This window comes from Ictidomys tridecemlineatus, chromosome 1 (assembly GCF_052094955.1).
Source record: "Ictidomys tridecemlineatus isolate mIctTri1 chromosome 1, mIctTri1.hap1, whole genome shotgun sequence".
Classification (NCBI taxonomy): Eukaryota; Metazoa; Chordata; class Mammalia; order Rodentia; family Sciuridae; genus Ictidomys; species Ictidomys tridecemlineatus.
In genome coordinates, this window is record NC_135477.1 from 161,261,890 (window position 1) to 161,274,231 (window position 12,342).

General features: G+C 35.5%; 1 protein-coding gene across 1 annotated transcript in view; it reads right to left on the reverse strand.

Annotated features, from left to right (window-relative positions):
• The window catches only part of Cdc42se2 (CDC42 small effector 2), an 86,417-nt gene that overhangs the window by 31,426 nt on the left and 42,649 nt on the right, over positions 1 to 12,342 (reverse strand). The window contains exon 3 of the mRNA XM_078051152.1: positions 562 to 894. Within this exon, the coding sequence (XP_077907278.1) occupies positions 562 to 615 (54 nt within the window). The 5' untranslated portion in view covers positions 616 to 894. The remainder of the gene's footprint in view (positions 1 to 561; positions 895 to 12,342) is intronic.

Genomic DNA, 12,342 nt, shown 5'->3' on the forward strand with positions numbered 1-12,342 from the left:
TTGGGGGTTGTCAGGCAGGGTTTTGGTAGAATATGTGCACAGGTAAGAAGGCACAAAAGTGTGGCATATGTGATGAATCAACCAAGACCACTTCCATCCCAATACCATGAGCAAAAAAAGTATGTTATCAACTGAAAAGTAAGGATAATGGCACCTTCCTCAGAGGGTTGCTGTGATTAAAAATAAGATGGTATGTTGAGAAGCATATGAAGGGAACTTGACTGCTATCATCTTCCACCCACTGATGTCAAAGCCTGACCTGGCTGCTTGGCCTCAGGCTGTTGTCTCCTTTTCCTCTCACTGTTCCTCCAGAAGCTGTCTATGTATGGGAACACCACAGCTGTCCAGTCATATACAATGATCTAGCACAGTTCTTAACACATCGTATTTACTCAGAACACATTAATCTCTCCTTTTAAACAGATGTTTGGAGTTCCACAGAACTATTCCTGGCAATACCCCTAGAATTGCCCTGCAATTGCTCTGAGGGTCCCAAGTCTCAGTGTGAGTATATTTAAGAAGCACCCCACCCACTCTATACAAACATTACTTCATACTTACAGGCTGAGGCTGTTCTGCAATACAGCAGTTGAAACACAACCAGAATTCACTCATGCTTACAATCAAAGGTATAAATGAGCACCAATGAAGGTTCCAAATCTCACTTCAGGAAGCTCCACAAAGTATGATCCTCAATGCGATGAATATTCAATCAAAACAAAAATTGTATTTCACTGCCTTTGTTCTTGGAAGTCAAGTATCTTATATATAGTCAGTGTAAGAAAAAAGTCAGATTGTTTCCTTTTCTTTGCTTCTGGTTCTACAGAGACTTGTTTCTGAACCAGCAGGAAGGTACGAAATTGCTCTCCTGACCCAGGGCCTATAACAGGTAGTCTAGGAAAAAAAGAAAGACAACATGAAAGTAAGTTAACATTATTTAAACTTAGAAGCTCTTATTTCTTAAATCTGTAATAAAATTAAGAGTAAATATACCCAAAAGAGTAAACAATGAAAACCCTTTTAACAAATGGATACTCATTCAACAAATTATCTTTTAATTAATTCTTGAATGTCAAATGTTATAGTGAAAACAGAAAACCTTGCCTTCCTGGTAAATTCCATTTTATATATAAAAGTATTAATTATTTTATTGTTTTTAAATCACTAATTAGAACATTATGATTACATAAGTCTATTTCCAAGAAGAAACACTGATCAACATTTTCATGTTCCTTCAGTTCTCATAGACAACCACCAAGTGACAGCAATCAACTCTAAGAAGATAACCAAGGAGGTATGGTTCATCAAAAAACTAAAATTATCACCTTATCCACTGAAATTAGAATTATACACAAAAGTTGGACAGGGGTTAAGTTAGCTTCCTTCTGTGAATTGAGTCAGTAGATCCCCACCCCCACCAGAATGAATATCAGTCAAGACACTTTATATCCTGCTATGCCAAACACAATCCTTGTCAGGCAATTTTCTATCTGGAATTGGACAAAGAGTGGACCTACTTCTGATTTACAATTGTCACAATAATGACTTTGGTGAGCCATGATCCACCCTCATATAGAAGACAGTTCTGACAGGGCTGAGGATGCAGCTAGTAGTAGAGCCTAGTATGTACAAGACTCTGAGTTCAATCCTCAGCACCACAAAAAATAAATAAGTAAACTAAATTTCTGGGATCTTAATACTGATAAGCAGAGACAAAAGAGAAGCAGCAGCCCAAAGTGGTTCCTGTAATCCCTAAGACCAGTTACACCCATGCACCTGAAGTTTGTTTGGGAGGCAATGTCTCTCCCTTTTTAGCCCAAAGCTAAAAGTAATCCATATCACTTTTATTCTCCTATGACAGTCAAGTGAAGATGTCCAATAGACAACTGGATATACAGATCTGAAGCCAAGAGAAGTTTCAGAATCAGCAGCGTATCTGCTTCAGCAGATTGACTAAAGCAATGATGATAATAGAGGGGAAATAGTAGCATGAGAAGCAAAGAGGTCTTAACAGAAAACTGAGAAATAACTAATTTATGTGAGGCAGAGAAAGAGAAGTCCAAAGAGGCTGGGTATTACCAGAATGAAAGAAAAAAGGAAAAGTAATTAAATGTGGTTATAACTGGAGTCTTTTTCAAGGAGGAAGTAGGTAACAGGATTAACTGCCACTGTGATAGGAGAACTGTCCATTAGATTTTGTAGCAAAAAGATATTTAGTGGTCCTGGCCACCAACGTGAAAAAGCATGGGCAGAATTCAGATTACATTAGCTTGACATGTAAGTGAAAACTAATCAGCAGAGTCAACAAGTAGAGGCAATGTTTTCAAGAAGAATGGATATAAAGGTTAAAAAGGTAGGCAGAGTGAAGAAAAACAGCCATCCTTGAAGTGAAAAAATCAAAGTCTACTTCATTTAATTATTCAAAGGGATGTTAACATTTTTGTCAAAAATGGAGACACATAAATCACATATTCATAAATGTTTGAAAGAAATCTCACATCTAGAAGGTGTGCCCGCTATAAACCATTATCAACCATATTATAGTATCACAGAACCCTAAATATTAAGCAAAATGAATTTCTCCCTTTTTGCTGAACAATGCCATGACTCTTTAAACTTGAAAAATAGATTTTTATATTTGTGTAGATGAAGATCTTTAGTGAAGATAAGTGAACACATACTCAATGTCACAGATGTGAGCAAAAAGGCATAAATTCTGCACCATGATTTGACAGAGTCCTATCATGCTATATAGCAAATGAGATGTTAAAATTAAAACATGTTCAAAGATAAACAGAAGAAAGAAAAATCTACATTCCTGCCATAATTAGAATTTAGAGCCTGGAATGCCTATTTTAAGCAGGATGAATAAACCTTTTTCAACCAAAGTCTAAATCCAGGAAGAGGCTGGCTTTGTCCACTAAATTAGGTAAATAGTCTGAGGTTTTATTAGCTCAAAAGACTGTATGCTTCACTTATTCCTCTATCTTGTAAGATGGAATACAAGAGGAAATAGCTAACTTCACAAAATCAGCATACTTGACACACTGGGTTCAATCTCTAGTTTCATTAAAAAAACACACATCAGTATCCAAGAACATTGTTTTAGTGTAGCTCTATTATTTTAATTAAATCTAATTTTTAACGGATACATAAAAACATAAAAAGTATACATATTGTCTGGATGCAGTGGCATACACCTGTAATCCTTGTGAACTGACAGGCTGAGGCAGGAGGATTCCAAGTATGTGGCCAGTCTCAGCAACTTAGAGAAGCCCTAAGCCACCTAGTGAGACCCTGTCTCAAAATAAAAAATAAAAAAGGATAGGGATATAGCTCAGTAGTAAAGCATCCCTGAGTTCAATCTACAGTACTGAAAATACATACATACATACAAACATGTTAATGGCACAACATGTAATTTTTTAAAAAGTTTATTTTTTGTAGTTGTACACAATCACTTTATCTTATTTATTTATTTGTATGTGGTGCTGAGGATCAAACCCAGGACTTTGCACGTGTAAGGCAAGCACTCTACCACTAGGCCACACCCTCAGCCCCAACATGTAATTTTTTGATACATGTTTAAACATACATACTTATGCCTCATTTACTATTCCTTTATGAAGAAAATTATCAAAATCCTTTCTTCTAGCTTTCCGAAATGTTCAGAACTTACTGTTCTGTCTAGTTGCCCACTGTGCAACAGCACACCAGAACTTCTTGCTCCTAACTGTAACTAAGTAGCCACTGATTGAGGATTGCTCTCTAAGAAGTTTAACACCACCCAGATCAAAGACTTTGGCCAATAAGAAGTCATTGTGAAGGCTAGAGTTGTAGCTCAGTGGTAGAGGCTTGCCTGGCAGGTGTGACGCACTAGGTTTGATCCTCAGCACCACATATAAATAAATAAAATAAAGTTATTGTGTATCTACAACTAGAAATGTTTTTTTTTTAAAAAAAAAACAGAAATTGTGAAATAAAATCTTTTTAAATAACTTGTACTTCTTAAATATTTATTATTTAGTTATAGGTGGACACAATATCTTTATTTTATTTTATGTGGTGCTGAGGATTGAACCCAGTGCCTCTTGCATGCTAGGCAAGTGCTCGACCCCTGAGCCACAACCCCAGCCCTGAAATCTCTTTTGAATGATTTTGTGAAAATAAATAAGCCTTTGCTTGAAACTGAAAATTCTTTATGCTCATGATTATTGTACACAAACACATAAGGATGTGCCTGATGCCTGCAAATCTGTTTGGTCTATTCCATCTTATATCATTTTCTCATTTACATATAAATTGCCATAAAGCTACCTTTAAATATTAATTTAACATTGGGAAATGTTATAACTTCCCTTTCTTGTTTTAACTAAATGATTCTTCTGTTTAAACTTAAAATAATGTTTTTCTACTTTACAGTCCATAACACTTTATCACTCCCACATTTTCCCAAGTTCAAATTTCCTTCTCATTAAAGCTATTTATTTTGTGAATTTTAAAATGAGCACTTTCCCATTCTCATATAAGGATGATATTCAAGGAGGCTGGGGATATAGCTCAGTCAGTAAAATGTTTGCCTCACATGCACAAAGCCCTAGGTTCAATCCCCTGCACCCTCCCCCCAAAATGATATTCACAATACTTCCTTTTAATGTTTAGTTCAAGAATACTGTTTAAAGCACAATAATCATTTTTAATGCAGAGTAATACTCCATTACTCTGCATTAAAAAATGACAAAATCATAGAATTTGGAGGGAAATGGATGGCATTAGAGCAGATTATGCTAAGTGAAATTAGCCAATCTTTAAAACACAAATGCCAAATGACTCCTTTGATATAAGGGGAGTAACCAAGGACAGGGTAGAGACGAAGAGCTTGAGAAGAAGATTAACATTAAACAGGGATGAGAGGTGGGAGGGAAAGGGAGTGAGAAGGGAAATCACATGGAAATGGAAGGTGATCCTCAGGGTTATACAAAATTACATATAAGAGGAAAGGAGGGGTGAGACAAGATAATACAAGTGGAAGAAATGATTTACAGTAGAGGGGGTAGAGGGAGAAAAGGGGAGGGGAGGGGAGGGGAGAGGAGGAGAGGGGGGATAGTAGAGAATAGGATAGACAGCAGAATATATCAGTCACTATAATGGCAATATGTAAATCAATGGAAGGGTAACTGATGTGATACAGCAAGCTGTATACGGGGTAAAATTGGGAGTTCATAACCCACTTGAATCAAACTGGGAAATATGATATATTAAGAACTATGTAATGTTTTGAACGACCAACAATAAAAAAATAAATAAATAAAGTACAATAATCTGTGCTTCTATGTATTTCTATTACCTAATAGATATTTTCAAACCCAGGAGATGTTTGTAACTTTATGGGTTATTTGTTAAGTAAATACATAGATGATAAGGTGTTTCAAACATGCTTTGGAATGTGTTATTGATACATTCTATTGTCTTGAATTCCTCAACAAATTTCTGTTTCAATTTTTTTTTTCATAGAGTATATAAATCTAGAGGGGCAAGGTGGTTTTCTAAGAGTATATTAATCTAGATTGGCAAGGTGGTACCCATCTATAATCCCAGTAACTCTGGAGGCTGAGGCAGGATGATCCCAAGTTCAAGGTGAGGCTCAGTAATGTAGCAAGACACCGTAAGGACTAGGGATGTAGCTCTGTGGTAGAGTGCCCCTGGGTTTAATTGTTAATGCCAAAAAAAAAAAAAAAGAAAAAATATATGAATAAAAACATTTATAGACACTCTCAGAGACTACTGAAATCATCTCTCTCTCTCTCTCTCTCTCTCTCTCTCTCTCTCTGTGACACACACACACACACACAAATCGACATTCCAACTAATAAATATACTAGGGCTGGGGTTGTGACTCAGTGATTGAGCACTTCCCTCACATGTGTGAAGCGTTGGGTTTGATCCTCAGCACCACATTTAAAAAATAAATAAATAAAATACAGACATTGCTTCTATCTACAACTAAAGAAATTTAAATAATAATAATTATACTAGTAGTTACTTTCACTTCTTGAACTGAGAAGTATGTAAGTCAAAAACTTATATACACCTATAAGTCAAAAACTATAAGACATTAGTCTACTACTAGTATGAAACAGTTTTTCTGCTGAAAATTTAAAGAAATTACATTTTAAAACATGTCCATTTTAAAAATCTTATACAAAAAAACTCTAGATAGCAAAAAGAGTATCACTCTTTAATAACATCAACTTCTAACCTGGCTTTAAACACAACTCAGCACATTCCACCCATAAATAAAGAGTCAGACTTGTCTACAGCATTGAGGTATTTTACTGACTCAGAGACTCATGAGACAAGCTTTTACAAAAGGAAGGAACTTTAAACAGTGAAGTTTACTCATTAAAAAGCTTGAAGTAAATTAGTCAAAGCCACTTGGCTAGTGACAAGCAGAGTTTCTTGAATTAAAAGCTCAGTCTTTTGATTTAAAAGTGAGATTAACATGAGACTAGTGTAACAGTAGTAAGCATTCTCTGGTCAAAATATTAACCAATATATCAGTTTCCCATTCTCATTTTTCCCACCTATAAGTCAAAAACTACAAGACATCAGTCTACTACTAGTAAAAAATAGTTTTTCTGCTGAAAATTTAAAGAAATTACATTTTTACTACAATTTAATGTAAGTGCTTTTTAGGTCAATTTTCAAAGAAAAAATAATAAAGCCTTGATCTGAAAAACTGGACAATGGGACATATCTTTAACGAGGTAATTTCTTAAATTATGGGGTTTTTGAATTCTGAAATATTTTAACTCAATTCAGAAAGTGAGCATGCTCAGCTTGCATGAACTTGAATGAAAAGTTCAGAATTTAGAGTTTGAAATTAAGGATCTGTGGCATGTGTTCAGCTGTGTTTAAAGCCAAGTGTAGATGTTGATTTTAGTGTAGAGTGATACTCCTCCTGTTATCCAGAGATTTTTAAAAGTATAGGGCACTCTGGTAATCTTTAGAAATACTGTGGACAAGTGACAAGCTCTAGCACACTCTGTTTTCTCATTTATAAAACAGAATGCTACACTGACAATTTCACAGGTCTAAAATGAGGGCTTCATTACATGATACACATAAAGGTCCTAAGAGCTATTTGTTATCAAAATTAAAATGGCAAGAAGCAGAACAATGTAACAAAAAAAGGTTATCAATTTCTGGGAATTTGTTTGAAGCTGGTCTTTGATTTCTGGGTTCAAGTGAGCCTCTGTCCCCAGTATCCTGAATAGCTGGGACTAAAAGCACATGCTATTGTGCCTGGCTTACTGTAAAGTTTTAAGAAATAGCCTAAAAATCTAACAAAAAAAAATTTAAATGAATTATGGTATATTCATACAAATGAAAATGAATGATGGCTTTATGCAATATAGATGATCATGTGTTATTAGAAGTGTGACACAAAACAATATCCATATAATGAACCCACTTATATGAATTTCAAAAACAGATTAAATTGAAGTATTTTGTTTGGAGATATACACACAGGTATAAAAGTAAAGCAAAGACATATAATAGAAGTCAGGAGAAGGTTTGGGCAAGGATTCCAAATAGGAAGAGATACAGGAGAGCTCCTGGAATGCTGACAATGTTTTGTTTCTTGCAATGCTGAGGATTAAACCCAAGACCTTCAGTAAGCAAGTGCTCTACCACTCAGTTACACCTCACTCTACTACCTCTTGATTTGGGTGGTAGCTACACAGGTATTTATTTGTTTTATAATTGTGAGTTAAATAGTGTATTCATATACTGTACAATTTTCTCTGTATTTATTTTTAAATGACCAAAATTTCAAATAAGATGTAAGAAGTAAATACTAACAATTCACAGTTGATCATAATGAATTGATAAAGATCAGGGATGATAATGCAGAGAATCAATGTAATTGATTATCAATTGTAATTGATTATCAAAATAACATTCTTGCTACAGATTTTGAAAGACAGTAAAATTATTACAGGAGGGTGAAGTTCTATCAAATGTGAAAGGCATTTCTGTAAGAAATGCAACAATGATTCATCAATAACCACGAATTATAATTATCAACAAAGCTTATTCAGAGTTGCACTAGCACCAGCTCTGTTTCAAACTGTGAAATGGTTCTCTGAATTTGATTTGTGGGCCTGGCATGGTGTTGCACGCCTGCAGAGTCCTAGTGACTTGGAGGCTGCGGCAGGAGGATCACAAGTTCAAGATTAGCCTCAATAATTTAGTGAGGCCTTAAGCAATTTAGTGAGACCCTGACTCAAAATAAAATATAAAAAGGGCTGGGGATGTGGCTCAGTAGTAAAGTGCCTCTGCATTCAATCCCCTGCATCAAAAAATAAAGCGTGGGCTGGGATTGTGGCTCAGCGGTAGAGTGCTTGCCTAGCACGGGTGGGACCCGGGTTTGATTCTCAGCACCACATTAAAATAAAGGCATTGTGTTGTGTCCATCTACAAAAAAAAAAAAAAGATTCTCTCTCTAAAAAATGAATAAATAAAATAAAATAAAGCGTGCAGGGCGTGAGGCAGGGGGCATGGGGGAGGGGGAATTGATTGGTGGTACAAAATCCTTCTAAAAAAATAAACTCATTTTTAAAACATCTTTCAAATAATGAACTTACCACAGATCTACTTTTCTTTGGTTAATCAAAGTTCAACAAACCATTGTTCCCTGAACTGAACTCAGTTATAAAAAGTACAAGCAGGGATGTACGTAATTATGGAAACATGAAGGATAATTGTTTTCTTGTATTTGAAATGACTGATTTGATTCATCTAAGTGCAGTCACACAGAATGTACCCACCCCCCCACTAGGACTCCATTCTTTTTTATTGCTAGATTAATTTCCATTGTACAGATATTGTACACTTTACATACTCATTCATTTGCTGGTGGGTATTAATGTTTTTCCAGCTTTCTGGCTATTAAAATTACATCTACTATGAACTTATGTACACTGTTTGTACACATGGATGTTTACATTTCTTCCAGGAAAATATCTAGGAATAGAAATACTGGGTCATATTGTAGGTACAGTGTATTTTTTGCTTTTTAAGAAATTGCCCACCAATTTTCCAAATCAGTTTTAATACTTTGCTTTCCTGCCAGTAAAGTATGAAAGCTCCAGATGCTTCATATCCTACTGTATATTGTCAGTCTTTTTAATTTCAGTCATTCTGATGAGTGTCAGGTAGTATCTTGCTGTGGCTTTAATTTGCACTTTTCTAATAACTGATGCTATTCAACATATCTTCATTAGTTATGTATGTTCAGATATTTTATCCATTTTCTAATTATGCTGGCTTGAGTTGCACTCTATATATTCTGGAATAAGTTCTTTGTCCAATGCATTTATTATGATTATTTTTCCCTGGTGTGTTTCCTAATCACAGTTCTTGAAATGTTTACGTTAATTTTAATAAAGTCTAATGTATCAGTTCTATATTTTATGATCTGTGTTTTTGTATTCTTAGAAATTCCTGCATAGTCCCCAAATCACAGTCTTCCTGTACCTTCTTCTAAAATTGTTAGGTTTAATTTTATGTCTATAATCTATTTTTAATTTTAAAAAATTGTTGGTGGAAAAGGCTAAGGATTATTATTTTGATATGGACATCTAGCTGTTCCAGCTTATTTATTAAAAAATACCCTTTTCCAATTGGATTGATTTTGTACCTTTATTGAAAAATCAAATGACTGCAAATTTGGGTCTATTTCTAGGCTATTGCATTATAGGGTCTATTTGTTTATCCTACACCAGTACCATTACAGTAAAACTTAAAGTCAGGTACTGATAAGTCTCCCAATTTTTTAATCAAGATTGCTTTGTATTTTTGAGCTCTTCTGTATATCTCTATATATACTTCCAAATCAGTCAATTCCTGTAAAAAGCCCCCTGGAGATTGAGTGGGACTGCATTTATTCCATCAATTATTTTGAGAATTATATTTTTAATAATACTGAATGTTCTAATTCAAGAATATAACATATCCAAAGTCTTACAGTTCTCGATTTTTAAGTTTTGCCAAGTATTATGCTGCATCACTATTTGTTTTTACCTTTGTTTATAGCCTTCATTTAAAAGCCTTAATGTCTTATATAGTCAAATCTCAATTTTTATCACAGCCTTAAAGGCTGTGCTCATCCAAAGACTCCATGCCTCTTACCCATTATAGTCTTGTTTGATTTGCATCAATTTGTACATTAGTATTTTAGGGTTGGACTGGAGTGTAGCTCAGTGGTAAAGCCCTGCCTAGCACATGTGAAACCTTAGGATTGATCCCCACAACCTCAAAACATAATATGTAATATTTTAAAAGCTGTAATGAGGTAACATTTCATAATATACTTAAGCTTTTACTTTCTGACATCCTCCCTTTCCCACTCAATTAGAACTCAAAGTATTTAATACCAAACATAAACCTATTATTACAGTAGGTAATATAGGAGAAGATATATTAGCTCTAACCTGAAAGAGTAATATAACAACTACTATAATTTGGACATTTAAAGCCCCACAAAGCCTATGTGTTAAAGGTTTGGTCCCCAGGGAGGGACCTAGTGGGAGGTCATTAGGTTATTTGGGATATCTCCAAGAAGGATATTAGGAAACCCTGGCCCCTTCCTCTTTCACATTCTTTTGCTTTCTGACCATAACTTGAGTGATTCTGCTGACAATCCCATCATTATGTGCTGCCTCACCACAGGTTCAAAGATTTCATGAACTGAAATCTCTAAAACTATGAGCCAAAAACTATTTTGTTGATTATTTCAGGTACTTTGTGTTAGTGACAGAAAGCCAACTAACAGTGAAGAAAGTAATATCCATGAAAACTGCTTGCCTATCCTCTACAATGCACAATTGTGTAGAATAAGTTATCTTTCCCTTTCTTTCTCGTGTGTGTGTGTGTGTGTGTGTGTGTGTGTGTGTGTGTATTTCTGGGGATTAAAACTGGAGCTATATCCCCAGCCCTTTTTATTTTTTATTTTCAGACAAGTTCTCAAATGTTACCCAGTCTGGTCTTGAACTTGCAATTCTCCTGCCTTGGCACCCCAAGCAGCTGAACCATAGGTGTGTGTCAACACAATTGGCTATTCCTTCTCTCTTTAGCAACTTCCCTCTTTCTTTCCTGTTACTCTTTTTTCTCTTTTTCATTTTTCTCTCTATCCATTTTCCATCTCTTTATCTACTCCATGCCCTTCCTTAGCTTACCTAGAGTTTTTAGAAATACAGATTATGTGATATAGATGGTCTCAGTTTATTGATTGATGAACTGAAATCTATTACTATTCTAAACTTCTCTCCTGAGTCTACACATTTATAATCACCTGCTACTGAACATCTCTTGTAGCCTCCCAGGCACCACAAACTAATATGTGCAAAACTGAATTCACTCTTTTTCCTCTATTTTTTTTTAATATTTATTTTTTAGTTCTCGGTGGACACAACATCTTTGTTGGTATGTGGTGCTGAGGATCGAACCCGGGCCACACGCATGCCAGGCGAGCGCCCTACCGCTTGAGCCACATCCCCAGCCCCTTTTTCCTTTATTTTTATCTTACCTTTCTTGGTCAGTGGCACTATCACACACTACTTACCAAGCAATCCATATTCAAATTCTATCCTACACCTTCCAATTCTGTGAATAAAACCACTCAATAATATGCCTTCTTACATTTTAACAAAACTTTACTGTTATTGAAAAGAACTCTAGATAGGGCAGAGGGGTTGGAAGGGAAGGGAGGGGGCATGGGGTAATTAATGATGGTGAAATGTGATGATCAATACTATCCAAAGTACATATATGAAAACACAAATTTGTGTGACTATACGATGTATATAACCAGAGATATGAAAAATCGTGCTCTATATATGTAATAAGAATTGTAGTGCATTCTGTTGTCATATATAAATTTAAAATTTACATAAAAAAAGAAAAAGCACATTTAAAAAGTCTACAAAAAAGGCAAATCTCAGTCAGGTGCAATGGGATAGTGCATGACTATAATGTCAGCTACTTGAGAGGCTAAGGCAGGAAGATCCCAAGTTTGAGGCCAATCTGGGCAACTTAGAGAAGTCCCATCTGGATGGATGGATGGATGGATGCAGGGAAGGAACGAAGGAAGGAAGGAAGGAAGGAAGGAAGGAACGAAGGCAGGAAGGAAGGAACGAAGGAAGGAAGGAAGGAAGGAAGGAAGGAAGGAAGGAAGGAAGGAAGGAAGGAAGGAAGGAAGGAACGAACGACGGACGGACGGACGGGAGGGAATAGTACTGTTCAGTGGTACAACACCTGAGTTCAATCCCCAGAAGT